Source organism: Excalfactoria chinensis, chromosome 3 (genome assembly GCF_039878825.1).
Source record: "Excalfactoria chinensis isolate bCotChi1 chromosome 3, bCotChi1.hap2, whole genome shotgun sequence".
Taxonomy (NCBI): Eukaryota; Metazoa; Chordata; class Aves; order Galliformes; family Phasianidae; genus Excalfactoria; species Excalfactoria chinensis.
In genome coordinates, this window is record NC_092827.1 from 30,972,270 (window position 1) to 30,988,483 (window position 16,214).

The 16,214-nt window shown below is 44.2% G+C and overlaps 1 protein-coding gene and 1 long non-coding RNA gene across 2 annotated transcripts; one reads left to right on the forward strand and one right to left on the reverse strand.

The window, feature by feature from the left end:
- Window positions 1–1,742: 1,742 nt before the first annotated feature.
- On the forward strand, window positions 1,743–9,310 carry TPBG (trophoblast glycoprotein). The gene has a single exon (XM_072332803.1). The coding sequence runs from the start codon at window positions 2,137–2,139 to the stop codon at window positions 3,274–3,276; it is 1,140 nt and encodes a 379-aa protein (XP_072188904.1). The 5' UTR covers window positions 1,743–2,136; the 3' UTR covers window positions 3,277–9,310.
- Window positions 9,311–11,850: 2,540 nt separating this feature from the next.
- Window positions 11,851–15,152, reverse strand: LOC140250676 (uncharacterized). The gene is made up of 3 exons (XR_011903233.1): window positions 15,121–15,152; window positions 14,206–14,432; window positions 11,851–12,526 (listed from the first exon to the last, which is right to left on the reverse strand). It is a non-coding gene; the product is annotated as an uncharacterized lncRNA (long non-coding RNA).
- Between the last annotated feature and the right edge of the window lie 1,062 nt (window positions 15,153–16,214).

Here is a 16,214-nt window from a genome sequence, read left to right on the forward strand (position 1 = left end):
AGATCTCACTTGTATTACTATAACTTCTGCCATTCTGTATTTTATTTCCTCTATAATCTCCTCCTAAAAGGTACCCTAGTCTGTTGTCTTAGGTTCATACCACCACTGACATGTTGGGCAGGGGAGAGAAACCCTACAGTCAGAAGTATTACAGCTGATTATTCTATTGATTATAGCTTATTGTAAGGGTACATTTGGATTGTAAGGCCCTACATAGAGTACAGCATCCAGGCCTGGAGCCCCCAGCACAGGAACAACGTGGAGTGGGTCCAGAGGAGGAAACAACGATGGTCAGAGGGCTGAAGCACTATGAAGAAAGGCTGAAGGAATTGGGTTTGTTTAGCTTGGAGAAGAGAAAGTTCCAGGGAGACCTCACTGTGGCCTTCTGGTACCTGAAGGAAGCTTACAAGCAGGAGGATAATGGACTTTTAATGCAGTCTGATAGTGATAAGACAAAAAGAGGGGAAACTCAAGTTAGATGTTAGGAAAAAAATCTACTCAGTGCAGCACTGGCATAGGCTGTCTGGAGAGGTTGTGGATGCCCCATCCCTGGAGGCATTCAACACTATGTTGGATGGGGTCACGGCCAGCCTCACCTGGGAGGGGGGGGGGGGGGGCAGCCCTGCACAAAGCAAATTACTCTCCCACACTACAGCATTCACACAGCCTGAATCACTCAGCAAGCTTCTATTTTACTAAGTTGGCCCACAGCGTCAGAGGCAGATGCTGGTGGTATGGCAGCGGAGGCTGAACCTTCCTGCCAATATTTCTTTGCATTTTGTTGCTGTGCCACAGATCAACACTTACTGATTATTTCCGGAGGCCAAACTGTGAATGTGAGTACAATGAGGCAGCTTGTGGTGTGTTTCAGGTGACAGTGGGTCACCTCCACTAGTGCAGATGTTTACGAGTGTGGAATGCAAGCTCTTGTTCATCACTGGTGAAATGCATGGCTATTGAGGGTGACTGTATTGAAACACAGTGTTTTGTAGCTGAGAATTTGCTCTATCAAAACGTGTCGCAATGCTTTTTGTATCTGTTGTAGTTTCCATGGAAATAAAGAGGAGGCGTTACTTTCGGAGCGACCCGCGAAAGTGGACATTTAAGTTTTTCCCTCACCACGGTGAAGTTTAAACCTCAGAATTAAACCGTCGAGGTGCTGCTTCTGTTTGCTGGTTTTAGGATCTCTGGATGTCCTGGCAGGTTTAATGTCGTTTTGTTTAGGAGATCCTGTGGGATACTTTGCGACGGGATGGGATTGAGAAAGACGCCGAGCTTCCCCCTCCTCACTCTGCTCTAACACTCGGTGCTGTGCGCAGTGCCTTCAGCAGGACAAATCACTGAAAACGATTAAAAAATGAAAATAAAACAAAGTCGTCAGAGGACGGAAAGGCTCCGCAAGGGAGTTTTGCCGTCGGATCTCCCCTCGGAGGGCGGACGGGAGCCGAACCGAGCCGCCCCGTCGACGACAGAGCCGAGGCAGCCCCGCATGGAGCAGCCCAAGGTAAACCTCCGGCCGCACCAACGCACCCGGGGGGATCAGAGCTGCGCAGCGCCGGGCTGGTCCGCCCTCCCGCCGGGCTCCCGGGCACGGCCGTCCCGTGCAGGCAGCCTGGATTGGGGCGCGGGCACGGCGGGCGGGACGCGGGCGGCCGCGGGACGGGCGGTAGCGGGCTCGGCTCCCCCCGGGCGTGGCGGCGGTTGGTTTCTCCTGGCAGCGGAGGCAGGGCCAGGCGCGGGGAGGTGGGCGCGGAGTTCGCGGCGGCGGCGCGGAGTTGGCTCCGGGCGCGGGGCGGGAGCGGCGGCAGGAGGTGAGCGGCGGAGCTGCGGGACGGGGCCGCGGGACGGCTCCGCGGGCGGCACTCCGCGGAGCAGAGCGGGCAGCCCGGGAGGGGAGGCGGCGGGCGGCTCGCGCCTTTCGCTCCTCTTTTGTGCTCCGCGCTCCGCGACCGGGAAGGAACTCTGTCGGCGGGGCCACGTGTGGCGGGGCGGGGGGCGAGGCGCGGAGTCGCGCTGCCCTCTCGCTTTGCCCCCGTGCCGCGGCTCTCCCTGCGGGAAGCGGAGCGCGGCCGCGTGCGCTCGGCGGGGAAAGTTTGGTCCCGGGCCGAACCGCCGCCTGCCCGCAGGGCGGGCGCGATGCTGGGACGCGAGGCCGAGCGGCGCGGCGCGCTGTGCCTGGGGCTGCTGTTGCACGCCCTGCTGGGCTGCGGCTCGGCGCAGCCGCCCGCCGCCTGCCCGGCCCCCTGCGAGTGTTCGGAGGCGGCCAAGACGGTGAAGTGCGTGAACAAGAACCTGACGGAGGTGCCGCCCGACCTGCCGCCCTACGTGCGCAACCTCTTCATCACCGGCAACCGCCTGGGCCGCCTGCCCGCCGGCGCGCTGTCCGCCCCGCGCCTGGCCGAGCTGGGAAGCCTCAACCTCAGCGGCAACCACCTGCGGGCCGTGGAGGCCGGCGCCCTGGCCGCCCTGCCCGCCCTGCGGCAGCTGGACCTCGGCGGCAACCCGCTGTCGGAGCTCAGCCCGCTGGCCTTCGGACGGGCCGCCCCGCTGGAGGAGCTGGCCTTGCGCGGGGCCCTGCGGGAGCAGGGCGCGCTCCTTGGCCTGGCCGCCCTGCTGCAGGCGGGGGCCCTACGCAACCTCACCCGCCTGGAGCTGGCCGACAACGGGCTGCTGCTGCTGCCCGCCGGCATGCTGGGCGCGCTGCCCGCCCTGCGGCACCTAGACCTCAGTAACAACTCGCTGGTGGGGCTGAGGAACGTCTCCTTCCAGGGGCTGGTTCGGCTGCAGAGCCTCAACCTCAGCGACAACTCGCTGGGTGTGCTGCGGAACGGCACCCTGTCCCAGTGGCGGGGGCTTCCCGTCCTGCGGCGCATCAGCCTCAGCCGCAACACCTGGGTGTGCGACTGTGCCATCGAGGACATGGTGGCCTGGCTGAAGGAGAGTGACCAGGTGGAGGGCAAGGAGGCCCTGAGCTGCGCCTTCCCCGAGAAGATGGCAGGCAGAGCCCTGCTGAAGCTCAACACGTCCGAGCTCAACTGCTCCACACCTGTGGACGTGCCATCCCAGCTACAGACTTCCTACGTCTTCTTAGGGATAGTCTTGGCTCTCATCGGGGCAATTTTCCTCCTGGTTTTGTACTTGAACCGAAAAGGAATCAAAAAGTGGATGCACAACATCAGAGATGCCTGCAGGGATCACATGGAGGGATATCACTACAGGTATGAGATCAACGCCGACCCCAGGTTAACAAACCTCAGCTCCAACTCGGACGTCTGACAGCGCTGCGGCAGTGGCCGTGCACCATAGCTATGCATGACATATAGACTGATGCTTCGCCCTCGTGCTCGCTTCCCTCTCCTCAGAGAAATCTCGGACGTGCTCGCAGCATGAAGGGGATATGCCTCTTTGCGTTGCTCATTGCCATCCTCCCTTTGTTCTGAGACACCGGGCAGCTGTGCATGGTGTTGCACTGTATGCAAGAAACAAGCTGCTACTTCTCTTCTTCCTTACCAGTTCTCGTGGGGGGAATTTTTTTCAGGATCTCAAAAGAGAAAAAGATACTGTGCTACAAAGCCACCGGAGTTTATAACAGATACATATATATACACACACACACACAATTGTCATTCAACAAAATCTGCCTCAACTTTTTGGGAAAAAACATTAGATCCTCTGTGCCAGTTTTAAATCTCATATATCTGAATTGTGATGACAATGTTTCCATTTCATAGACTTGGGATTTAGAAATACAAAGAAACTCCTTTTTAACGAGTCCTCTGTTACAAAGAAGGAGATCTAAGAGTGAGCATGCACAAATACTTCATAGTTTAACCTGTTTAGGACACTTACAGTCTCAGTGAATCACTATTTTATACTGTAATTTTTGATTGCAGTTTACCTGAAAATGGGTTGTTGGTTTTTTTTATCTATATAAACTGCAGCTAAACTCCATTTGAACTGTTGAATTCAATAAACAGTCTTGCAAGAACTTGTGTGGAAGTTTCCTGTTTAATGAGAAATGTATGGACGTTTAAGAATAACTTTACAGGCTCTGGAGTAAAAGCCCTTCAGTAGTACTCTGAATAAAATTTTGTATGTGTGTAGCTTCGAGACATAAATGTTAATGATGGTTTTGTGATGTACACTTGATGAATTACACTGATGACGATGAGAGTGGTTCCACTTGGCACAAAAGCCCTGGTTTGCTCTCTTGAGGCAAGTGCAAAACGTCAGGACGGATGCGAGGGTCTGTCTAGCTGGGAAGGTATGAGCTGAATTCACATTAGTTCTTCTCTACCATATTGAACAACATGCAGATTAAATTGTGGAGTTGGTAAACTGAAGGAAATTGTACCTGAATGGAATTGTTTATTTTTTATAAAAGACATACTTGTAGATTCTGATTGAAATTGGATGCAGCTCAGTCGTGTAGTCGGTGAGCTTCAGACTTGTAAATCAATGCAGCACTCAGTAAATTAAGTGCTTACTGTTTCATTTCAAACCCTCAATGCAGTCCTTTAGTGATTACATTGAGTTACTTGATGGAACTTACGTTTATCTTAAAACTTCTAGCAGGTACATTCAAGAATTGTATTATTTCTCGTGCTTATTACTTGCCTGGGAATGCATTGTCATGTAAATATACGACGCATGCAAAGGAAAACTTGAAAAATGCATCATCTAATAAGTAATTCTGGTGGCTTATCAAAAGGTTAACAAGAACCTTTCAAACGCCGCTGATAATTAATGCACTTTTTCTAATACATTCATAGGTTCTTGACAAAAAATGTACACCGAGTGTGAAAGTGTAACGTAAGTCAGTACCTTTCAGTACAGTGGTGGAGCTTTTCTCGTGGTCGCTGTTACTGGAAGCTCTCAAGAATCTCTAAAATATTACGAGTTAGCAGCTAATTTCCTTCGTTTTCAAAAGTTACAGGTTTTCTCATAGATAGATGTACACCTTTTGGTAAGAGCTCATAAGTATGAAACAGTCCTCAAGGTATCAGAAAAAAAATGTAATCTATTCTGGGCAGCAGTATCATTCAAATGCATTTTTCTCTCCTTTAACTTCAGACGCTGTCTGAGCAAGTAGCACAAGTTGGTTCAGGCTAATTTTCTATTGCTTTAAATGGGCTTTATTCAATACCAGCTATTTTTTAAATGTGCTTTTATACACTCGCCCTCAAAAGTAATAAAGAATATTAAGTACAACTAACATTTTGATAAATGGATGTATTCAACAACTGATGTTAAGTTAGTGATAGCCTGTTTGTGCTGCTGTAATTTAAATGTATGAGCAATACCTGAATAACAACATCTGAACTTAAGTGTGTGGGTTCTTAAATTGTTGGCCTGAATGTTAGCTGCACATATTTTAAGGATAGTGTAAAAAGCCCAGTGTGGTTAATTATTACTGTGCAACTATGCAAACTGTTCATACTTAGCATTCATATAATAGTCCATGTAACAAGGTAGAGTTTACAGTAGCTGTGCTGTGTGTCGTGTATTTTGGAGATTATCAACTTACACTCATCTATACAGTACCAAGAGGAGAGGAGCGTCATCCTTGCTCCTGTAATATTATGGATAAAATGTGTGCAACCAAGCCATTTCTTGGGCAGTGTCCTGGTTTTGGTAACATGCTTTCAAGTAACTGCAGTAGAAACCTATTATTTATAGTGTGTTAATGTAATAAACATGCATTTATGGAACTATGTAAGGTTAGGCAATGACTTGAATCACAGTCTGTCACCACCAGACTGAGTGTTTGTATAGTGAGCAAGTGTAACTGTTGTATCACACTTCTTATTCTAAAGATAATAATTATTTTTGTATCATAGAATGTCTTTGTAATAGAGTTTTATTAGAGACTTGGTGATGGCTACTTTAAAATATTTCTTTCCCGCTTGCTTACATGTACATTTAATTAGGATGTAACAGTAAGCATGTGTCAATATTGTGTTGGATAACGTTCTCCTGCAGTGTTTGGCTGACAGTGAATGCTTTGGTGTTTTGTACAGTGCATTTGTTCTTAAATCCCTTTCTATAAACAGTGCTTGAAATCTGTTATCCCTTCCTATTACAAAATAGGTATGGTGGTACTTGGAAGGCATTTAAAAAATAGCTCCCAAAGTGCTTCAGAGCTTGGTTTAAAAGTATATATTTTAAAAAACATCAATTTAAAGGTTCTTCTGAAGCACATTTTATAATCCTATTCTGCTTTGACATCGAAAACATCGATTGATTACTATTTCCAGAGCAGCTTAATTAGCCAGGCTGTTTTATTCATACATTCTTCAATAAAACACGTGCAGTACTAAATGCCTCTAAAATGTGTTTTGTATACATAAAACCCCAGAGTTCTGCGTGGTGCAGCTGTCATTGATGTTTCGTGGAAAACATAAAGCAGAGGGAAGGCAACACAAGTAAGAAGCAAAAAATGAGGGATTATCCAAGGGTCAGCTGCCCTCTTAAAACTAGTTGTGGTTGTAATGAGCCCAAAACTTCCTCAGAGGAATAGTGCAAGGGACTGAAATAGTTCTAATGCATGTTGTTTAAGTATTTTCACTAAGCACTGTTGCCAATTAAACAAGAACATTTCCTAAGCCTTTCTTTACCCGGGGTAGCTCAGTGATGTATTTTACTCTCAGCAAGCCAAAATATTCCAAATATTTTTCGACATGCAAAAAGTAATTTGAAGCTGTGCATAAGTACTCTAAATCTTTTTGTTCTGGGTGATTTACCTTTCAGGAACTGGTGGTATTCCCCAGCGACATGCTGTCTGGTGAAGCAGCTTGCTCAGACCCGTGTTCAGTTGTTGACTGAGATGTCGCTAAAGACAGGCATGACAAAATATTCACAGTGCAACTGCACTAAGATCCCAACTCATTATTCTACCAGCATTTTTCCCCGTGTTATACTCTGCTCTTTATGCATCTACATAATTTCTTCTTTGCCTCGTTTTCCCAAGAAATCCATTAAAAGGGGAATAATAAATCTGCACAGGTAGAGAAATCATTCTGACTGCACCTGTATCTGTGGTTTAGCATCTTCATTTCCCTTTACATCTTAGCATGAAAAAGAGCCTTTGTCAAGGTGGACAGAGTGTAAACCTGATATGAACTTTAGCAGCTGAATGTTGAAGAAAAACCATTCATTCTGAGCATATGATGAAGAAAAATAGCATTTGGTAAGAAAAGCATTTCAGTTTCAAGCTTCCAAACGGCATTTATATTTCTAAGAGAAAGTGGAAGGGAGAAGCTTATAAGGGAAAAAGTTATCAGCACCAAAAAATCTCAATACTATTGCCAGGAAAAATCACTGACTGATTTTGTATTTTATGTTGAGGTCATATTTTATGGATATGGCTCTAATTTCCCCTGTTGCTATAAATAGAAATTTTGCTATCAGGCAAAGTCACGTCCTATAATATTTGTAATGCAAGTGTTTCTAGTGTGCATTTTTTGTGGGGTATAATAGACGGTGGAATTCAATTTGGTGTCTGCTGATTTAATAACAGCTAGATCAGGCCCAATACGTAATGCTCTGTTTTTGTAAGCGTGCTGTTTACTAGTTGCAAAGACCTTGACTTGAAAGCAAACAGTGAAAGCCCACCAAGGCAGAGGGAAAGGCAGTCTGCTTAGGGAGTATGACATTTATTAGATATTCCATACATGCTCAGAGGAGAGATGTAAACCTCACAGGAGCCGAGGGTCCTTTGCTGATACAGAAGTGTTACGGTGACTTCTTGAGTCAATCGAGCAGCAGCAGGAAAGTGGTGCCTTGTACCAGTACAATAAACATAACAGCACTCCTCTCCCAGCTTGGAGAAAAGAAAGAGAGAAAGAAAAAGATCACAGGCTTTTCAAAGTAAAAATCCAGGTTTCTCAACAGTGTTAACAATTCTCATGTTGTCACATCCTTGCTTGCCAGAAGTCTTCTGTAGTGTAGGCAAAGCTTGAAATCAGGCTCGCATTCCCAATCTTATCCTAAGTAGAAATAGGGAACTATTAAAATAATTTAAATGATGCTCTAGGCGCTATTTGTATTTCAGTAATCTACTACTTGGAAATACTTGTATTTTTCAAAGTGTTCATTGGATAGCTTTTCCTTTCTGATGGCAGAATAACAAAACAACAGAACGTATTTGTTTTCTAGTAATTATGCATGAAAGCATCCAAATAAATTAGCAAATGTTTCAGTGCTTAGAGTGATGAAAATGTTAGGGGTCTATCTAGCATTCTAGAATATTGCCCTACTCTAGAAATTTTACATGTGCAAGATACTGCTGCGAATTTCTCAAATTGAAGCTGTATTTCACAGTTAAAAATGATAATTGAGTAGAAAACAAAATGTATACCAGATAAGTAATAAATGATGTTTGTTCACTGTGCTAATTTAATTATTCTAAATCCTTGTAGATACTGAGATCCTTTCTGTCATTTTCTTTATCGCTCAAACTGATTATTGTACTGTGAATTTGCATGACACAACAGTGGAAAAGCAACTTCCATCTATATAGCGCAATTATTTTCTTTAGAAAGAAATTCAATCGGCTAATTTAACGGATTGTGCTTTAATCACTTTATATTTTGGACATAATTTGATAGCTCTTTTTGTTGAAATATGCCGTATTGACTTGCAAGATGGGTGCAGATTCTAAATTTAACAGCGATGGACTTTTATTTTTCTTAATGACTGGATCAAACTGTATTTTAAAGTCTTTAAATATGTATTTATGTAGTGAAATACAGAGGCAGTCTTACTGACAGCATAAATTTTATGAGCGTGATGGAATTATTAAAGGAAAGCATTGGTGAAACAAAATGAAGGGTAAAAACAGCGGTCTGGAGGCAAACTATCTTGTTCTTTCAACTTCCCTTAATGCAAATATTTAGATTGTGACTATATGGAAATTCAAAAGAATGGATGTTTCTTTTTTATCTTAGCTATTGCAGACCTATGAAATTTTAATAGGATGGAGCAACTTTATGGGGCTGTCCCAGGAGCATACCTGGTGACTTGGTTACCTGTGTATCTAAGCTATTTGCTGTTACTGTTTTTTAATATTGTCAGAGACACTTAACAGGGTTGGATGTTTAGCTTGACAAGGAATTGGCTGATCTATCCTAGATTTTATCTTCATATGGCTGATCTGTCTCAGTATCAGTCCTCTGCCTACTTATCTACTCCATTTGTTCCGGTGTAAATTTTGTCCGTGGCATGGCCTGTACCTTTGCATGTGATTATATGGTATCTGCATGCAATCATGGGCATTTATGTAATAAAGAATCCATTTGTCAAATTGGCATTATCAAATATCATGCAGATGTTTTCATAGAATCACAGAATGGCTCGGGTTGGCAGGAACTGTAAAGGTGACCCAGTTCCAGCCCCCTGCCATGAGTAAGGCTGTCCTCTACCAGCTCAGGCTGTCCAGGGCCCATCCAACCTGCCCTTTAGTACCTCCAGTGATGGGGCACCCACAACTCTGGGCAGCCTGTCCCAGCATCTCACTGCCCTTGAGTAAAGAACTTCTTTTTAACATCTAACCTGTTTTTTCCCACTTTTAGTTTAAAGTCATTCCCCCTTATCCTATCACTACTAGACTGTGTAAAAAAAGCACTCGCCCCTCCGGCTTGTAAACTCCCTTCAAGTATTGGAATACTACAATAAGCTCTCCTCAGGGCCTTCTCTTTACCAAGCTAAACAAGCCCAACTCTCAGCTTTTCTTTGTAGGAGAGGTGTTCCAGCTCTCTATACGCCTCATTTTGTATATAAACATACATAATATAAATGTAGGAGAATGAAGAGTCCTACCAACCACTTTCTCTTGACTGACTTTTTTCCACATGCTGCATGAGGGAGTCAGGCACCCAGATGAAGCCCTTGAGGAACTCTGGGTCTCGTACCTTGCCTTGCTGTACACTTAGTGCTGGTGTTGATGGCCATGCAGGTTGGTGCTGAGCAGACCAGGCTTTCTAAAGATACCAAGATTTTCAAAGGGAGTAGGATCTGCTTTCAAAGTACTTTAAGGGGCTTCACACTCAAAGCCGCTGAACACCTTTTGGGAAGTTGCACTGATGGTTGTTTTAAAGTAAATTGAACTAAATGTAGAGACAAATGTTCAGCGTGTAAAGGCAAGTGTCATGTATATACTTGAGTGACACTATAAATACTTGTGAGAGCTTTCCAAATTCCCCAGTCTTTGCTCTCTGATGTTTTTTTGATTCAGTGAGGTCTCCATAGTGCTTCTGTTTAGAACATCCTCTCATCCAGCTGATGATCAGAGAATTGGATCCGACTCTTGGCTCTACACAGCACCACACAAAATTCAACCCTACGTTTGAGAGCATTGTCCAAACTCTCCTTGAACTCCAGTACTTGGGGCTGTACCCATTGCCCTGTGCAGCCCGTTCCATGCCCACCGCCCTCTAGTGCAGACCCTGTCCCTCACCCCCAGCTGCCCCTTCCCTGACAGCTCCATGCCGTTCCCTCAGGCCCCGTTGCTGTCACAGAGAGCAGAGCTCAGCACTGCCCCTTCGCTCCCTGTGAGGAGCTGCAGGCTGCCATGAGGTCTTAATCATCTGTAAGCTAAACACTTTTTTCAATCACATCTGTGTTGTGCCAAACTTGATCACTTCACCTTGGTAAGCAAAGACAAAATTGCCATGAATTAAGTTAAATAAAATGAAATCTCGAAGGTTTGTCAGTAATCAAATTAACATAGAAGGTGATGCCTGTTATTATGCTTTCACACAGGTTTTCTCTTGCCCTATTTGCCCTTTACCATTCAGTTTTCCAGCACACCAGAAGCTGCCATGACAGCCCAGAGACACACTGGTTCTGAATTCTCCTACTGAAAAAGAACATTTTAGTTTGAGAATACAGTCTAGAGGGAAAAAAAGAAAAAGAAAAAAAAAAAAAAAAAAAAAAAAAAAGAAAAACTTGCAGAAACAGTGCTTGAACTTTTCTGACATCCAGGATAGCAAAATGGCACTGAAAATAGCTCCACTAACATAGCCTTCATTTGTCAGAAATCCTACATACGCAGAAAGAAAAGGAGTGCTGAATTTGCAGTATGGATTTATGTGCTATATAAGTGGATCAGGAGACCTGGCACAACAGCTTGCTGAAGCATGGCTCCAGGCACTCCTCCTCACAGCCCTCACACTCTTTGAGAACCTCAAGCAGAGCTCAGGTGGGTTTGGGATAGGCATGAGCAGGCCATGATGATCTGTATGGCTGCAAATGTGATTTACCTTTTTTTCAGACACGTTAAGAAGGAAATTCCAGTGCTTGTGTTAACACAGAAGCAAACTAGCTGGGCATAAGCCTGGTTTCATAACTTATCTGTAAATACAAAAGCTCTAAATTTGAATTTACAAGAGACAGATGTCTTTCTGCAAGCTTGAGCCTAAATTCAGCAGGATTTCCAGTTTCATCCAGGATATAATGACTCTGAACCGTATTGCAAACAGAAGAATGACTTGTTTCTCCTGTAGCTCTGCAGGCTGTGGAGTGCATGCTGTACAGAACAGCACAAGGTGTTGCACACCGCAGGTTTCCAGGGAGACAGTCACAATCCAGTAGGGGTTACTGTTGTTCTTAATAAAGCACTGTAGATTTTGTGGTTTTAGAAAATTTTCGGATCAAAATCACACAGATACCAGATAACATTTGATAAATGACACCAAATAATGTGATTTAACCTATTTCAAACAAGCACGTATGATGCTGCAGTGTGTGAGCTTACAGAAGATGACGAAGCTGTTTCCAACAGCTAGAAATGCCATTTTTACCACCAAGAAAAGTCTTCAAATGGAGTATTGCTACAGACTGACCCTATCACCCAACATTTGATACAGCAGGCAAGGGAGGGTCTTTGACAGAACAAATTGCGTAAGAGAGAAGCCTGGTTGAGCCAAAAGCCTTGTGTAACATCAGCTGTTTCTTCACACAAGTAGAAGTGATGAGGCAACAGTAAGGATACTAAAGCAGAGGAAGACACTGTTTCTTTCAGAAGTTTCAAGGTTTTTTTAGGTTTATTCAGAGTTTTACTTTGTTGGAGCTGTAGCCAGATCACACGTCAGCATATAACCTAGCTCAGTGGCAAATATCAGTACCAAAATGTGCTATACATTCCTTTTCCATTACCATTGTGCTGCACTCTGTGCCTTGCAGGCATGCCTCAAGCAGTTGTTCTCTCTTTCCCTCCCAAGGGGAGTGTGCACTGTCCTAGGAACAGCCTCTGCTGTATGTTCTGGAAAGAAGCCGTAAGCAAGTTCAAGCACCTTGTGCTTAACAAAGAAGGCTGATTAGCTGTGTGATATTCCCTAATTCCTGGAGGAATAAGTTCCTTTGGAAAGTCTGATGCTTTTCCAAGAATGTTTTGTCTCCTGTGCAAAAAGCCTTTTGTCTGCATCAGGTGAGAAAGTTCAGTGATACACATTCTTCTCATCTTCAATTTAGTCCAAAGTGTTCATCTTTCCAAAGGAATATAATAATCTTAAAGTCTTCTTTCGCACTGCAAAATAGAACATAAGCTGCTCATAAATTTGGTGAGGCCCATAGGAAAATAGTTGTTTAGAAACAGTGGGAAAAGTATGAAATGCTAAGCTTTGCGCTGTGACATACCCAGAGCTGCCATCTCCCACAGGCTGCGTGCCACTCTCCTCCTACCAAAACCACTCTCTGTACCTGCCAAACTCTTATTTCCAGTTGGAGGAGACAGGAAGCCTCTACTTCAAAGCTGCCAGCCAGCCACTTTCTCCCCTCGTATTGGTGCTACAGTGCCATTGAACACAGAAGGTTTATTCCCAGCTGTGACTGCAGCTTACCAGAGCAGCTTGTGCTGCCCGAGCCTGCCCTGTGAGCCCCTTGGTATCTCAGCCATACAGGCTTCATCTCATGCCCTCCTGCACACACAGTATTTGAACCCCAGCGCTGCTGCTATGTCCTTCTGCATCAGCTAAATTCAGCATGTGCCAGTCCAAGCTTTGCAGCCTCTTAAGGCATACAAGGAGAGCAAGGGGAAACTGGAGATGCACAGGCAACTTCATCACCTCAGAAACTGCTCTCACTTTCTTAAAAATAAAAGGGAAAAACATCCCCATCCCATATCCTTTTGTTCTTCATATCTCCTTCTCATAAGAACACATAAGAAAATCTAATTTTAGTTACATTTTCAAATTCTATACGGAATCATTAACATTGGAAAAGATCTCTAAAAATCATCTAATCCAACCCCAATAACTACCATGCACACTAACTGTGGGCCTCAGTGCCACATCCACACAGATCTTTAATACCTCCATGATGGTGACTTCATCACTTCTCCAGGCAGCCTATGCCCCTGCCTCACCACTCTTTCTGAGAATATCAACACACAGTTACATGACACATTTTAAAACATTAATTTTTACTAGTTTTATATATACATGAAAACACATGTTCCCTATCCTCAGGTGGGTTTGGACATGTAGTTCTTGGGAGAAATTATTGTTTTATGTTCGGGCTTTTGTGTTTGTTTTTTTTGTTGTTGTTGTTGTTTGTTCGTTTTTGTTTTGTTTTGTTTTTTTTTCTCTTCTTCTTTTAGGAAAAAGAGAAATAACAAATCTTAGGCCTTAAAGCTCATTATTGCAGTAAAGTCCTCTAATCGTTTCTGAGAACAGAAATGGTAGTGCAGGTTCACACAACAATTTTTAGCATCTATTATATCTTGTGAGTAGCTTTAGAATTCGTAACTTGTAGAACAGTCAGAGAGAAGCCCATCCTAGATGACTAGTTTAGCACAAAACACTCCCTTGCCTCCTCTTGGATTTTATTGCTTCTTCAGCACTGAGATGCTGCCAATATTTTGACATTTTTTTTCCTCCTAAAAAAATAAATAAATAAATAAAAAATCTGTGTAGCTCTGTCTGACTGTGTGCCTTCAGAGAAAAAGACCAAAGGATTGGGATATTCTTGCATTTTCTTGTCAAAACAATGACAGGATAATTACCAGGAAACAATACAATTTACTGGTAGGAGAGCACGTATTCCTGATATGAGTATCTGTGTTGAAGGAAGAGTATCAGCATGGTTACTGCTTTATTTGGGTATAACATTTTGTAACTGGAAAGGGCAAGTTTCAGTTTTCAAGTGTAACAGAGGAGCGAGTTACCTATTTCCAAATGTGATTTCAAGATGCAGCATTGCTCTTACCCCACATTAGCTCAGTGCTGGAAGGTAGAGGACAGAACTTTTTGCATGTAGCAAACACTTCACAGCTCTCCAGAGCTTCCCAAGGCTCCCCCACAAATAGGCCATCCTTCATCTGGGGCCAGCATGCTGGCTCTGTGCTGCCAGTGACCCCTTACAGCCAGAAATCCTGGTTTTGTAGATATCTTGGACAGCAAACTGTGGAGGGAGATCAGGTCTTTGTCCTTATTCTGAAATGACAAAAACTATCAGATTCCTCACAGGACCTGGGACACTTCAGCAAGGAGAATGGAAGCTTCAGAGGTATCTTCCTGAACCCTGGGGGCAAATCACACTTAGCAAAGATCACTGAAGTTTCCTCAGGGATGCAGATCTCTAGAGATAACAGGAAAAGCATTCAGTGGTGTAATTTTTACATGGCTGCTTTTTGCAATCCCTTCATCCCATAAACTGACAGTTTTCGAGTGGCACAAACTAACACAGTACAGGATTGCCTCTGAAGGAAGCAAATAAGCACCATGCTTACTCTGATTTCATTTCTAGCTTCATTTTTCGGAAGTGGATACAACAAAGTGACTTAAGAAAAATGCTTTGAGAAGCATGCTGTCATCTTTTATTGTGAATTCTCAGGGGCAGAGAGTAGCTTTGTTCTGTATTGCTAGGCAAACTGGGCTGTTGCTCTCTTTCAGGAGTATCCAAATGCTGCTGCAAAAGAAATAATGGCAGTGCTATGCAAAGCAATACACCTCTCTTATGTGTTAAGCTCTCTTGTCATGTTTCAACATAACTAAAAGTAATGCAATATGATGGAAAGCACAGCAGTGACAGCAGAGCAGCAACGTCCTAAGTTGTAACAAGTGAGGATCTTCTCAAATACAACAGGCACAAGCACAGAAATGAAGGAAAGAAGCTGCTTACCTTCAGAAGGGTTCAGGTAGGCAGGAGCCTCCAGCAAGATGCCCTCACTGCTAGTGACAACCCATAAATGAGGTCTGGGAAGGGGTAGATCCTGGCTCCACCCCTTCTGGTCACTCAGGTACATTGCTTGCACCTGAGCTCTCCCAGGTTTGCCCTGCCTTCCCACCAGGTGCTCAGTTCAGGCCATGACTTCATATTTCCTTACACCATTTGAGACAGTGTAACAAATTCTCTAACTTCTGCACTTCCTCCTTCAGTACTTAGCAGGAAGAAAGTAGCACCTTCTCCATTCAAAGTATCCAACATTATAATAGGGCTTTGCCAGGAAATGAATTTTTATATGAACTGTATTGAGACATACCTTCTTTAGACAGCTAAATACTGCTTTTTAAATTGGGGAAACCCTACAGTTTAATGTAGAAATACCCAAGCTGGTTTTAGCATATTGCTTTGTATATAAAAAGCTTGGTTGTGGTGATAAAGAACTTCTTGAAAGGGAATTTACTAGAGAGGCTCTGTCTTGTAAGAGCAGCAACAGCTGCAAGGTGCCTTTTTTGTTGTTCTAACAACAGTTCTTCAAGATAATGCTAAAAAGTTAATAGAGGATCACGTACAAATATTTTAAGTAGTTCCCATTTAGTGACCAACAATGCTGCTGTGAAATAAATAAATAAAAATAAAAATTAAAAAAAAAAAAAAAATCAGGTAAAGAGAATGTGAGCATCCCAGATGCCTTGAACTGCACCAGAAGTACACTTTCTACCAGAGTCCATGGCCCTCAGAACATCATTGTCCCTGCTGATGGCTTCTTGTTAAGGACCAGTGTAGCCATGCCATCCTTCCTGGAGACTGAATCCCAAAATCCCAGCAGGGCTGAAGCAGGCCAGGACCTCTAAGTCCAGCTGGCCCAGCCCCTGCCCAAGCAGAGATACCAAAGGTACAAGGGCAGGGTGCACTGGCCCATGTCCAGGTGGCTTCTAAAGATCTCCAAGAAGACTCCACTACAGAGACAGCACCCCTGGGCAGATGTGCCCAGCCCCTCTGCTGTCTCTTAATTTATCTTCTGCTCAGATCTAAGTCCACATTGAGGAAGA

Coding starts and splice junctions, on each gene's coding strand:
- TPBG (XM_072332803.1), top strand. CDS start 2,137: ATGCTGGGACGCGAGGCCGAGCGGCGCGGCGCGCTGTGCCTGGGGCTG.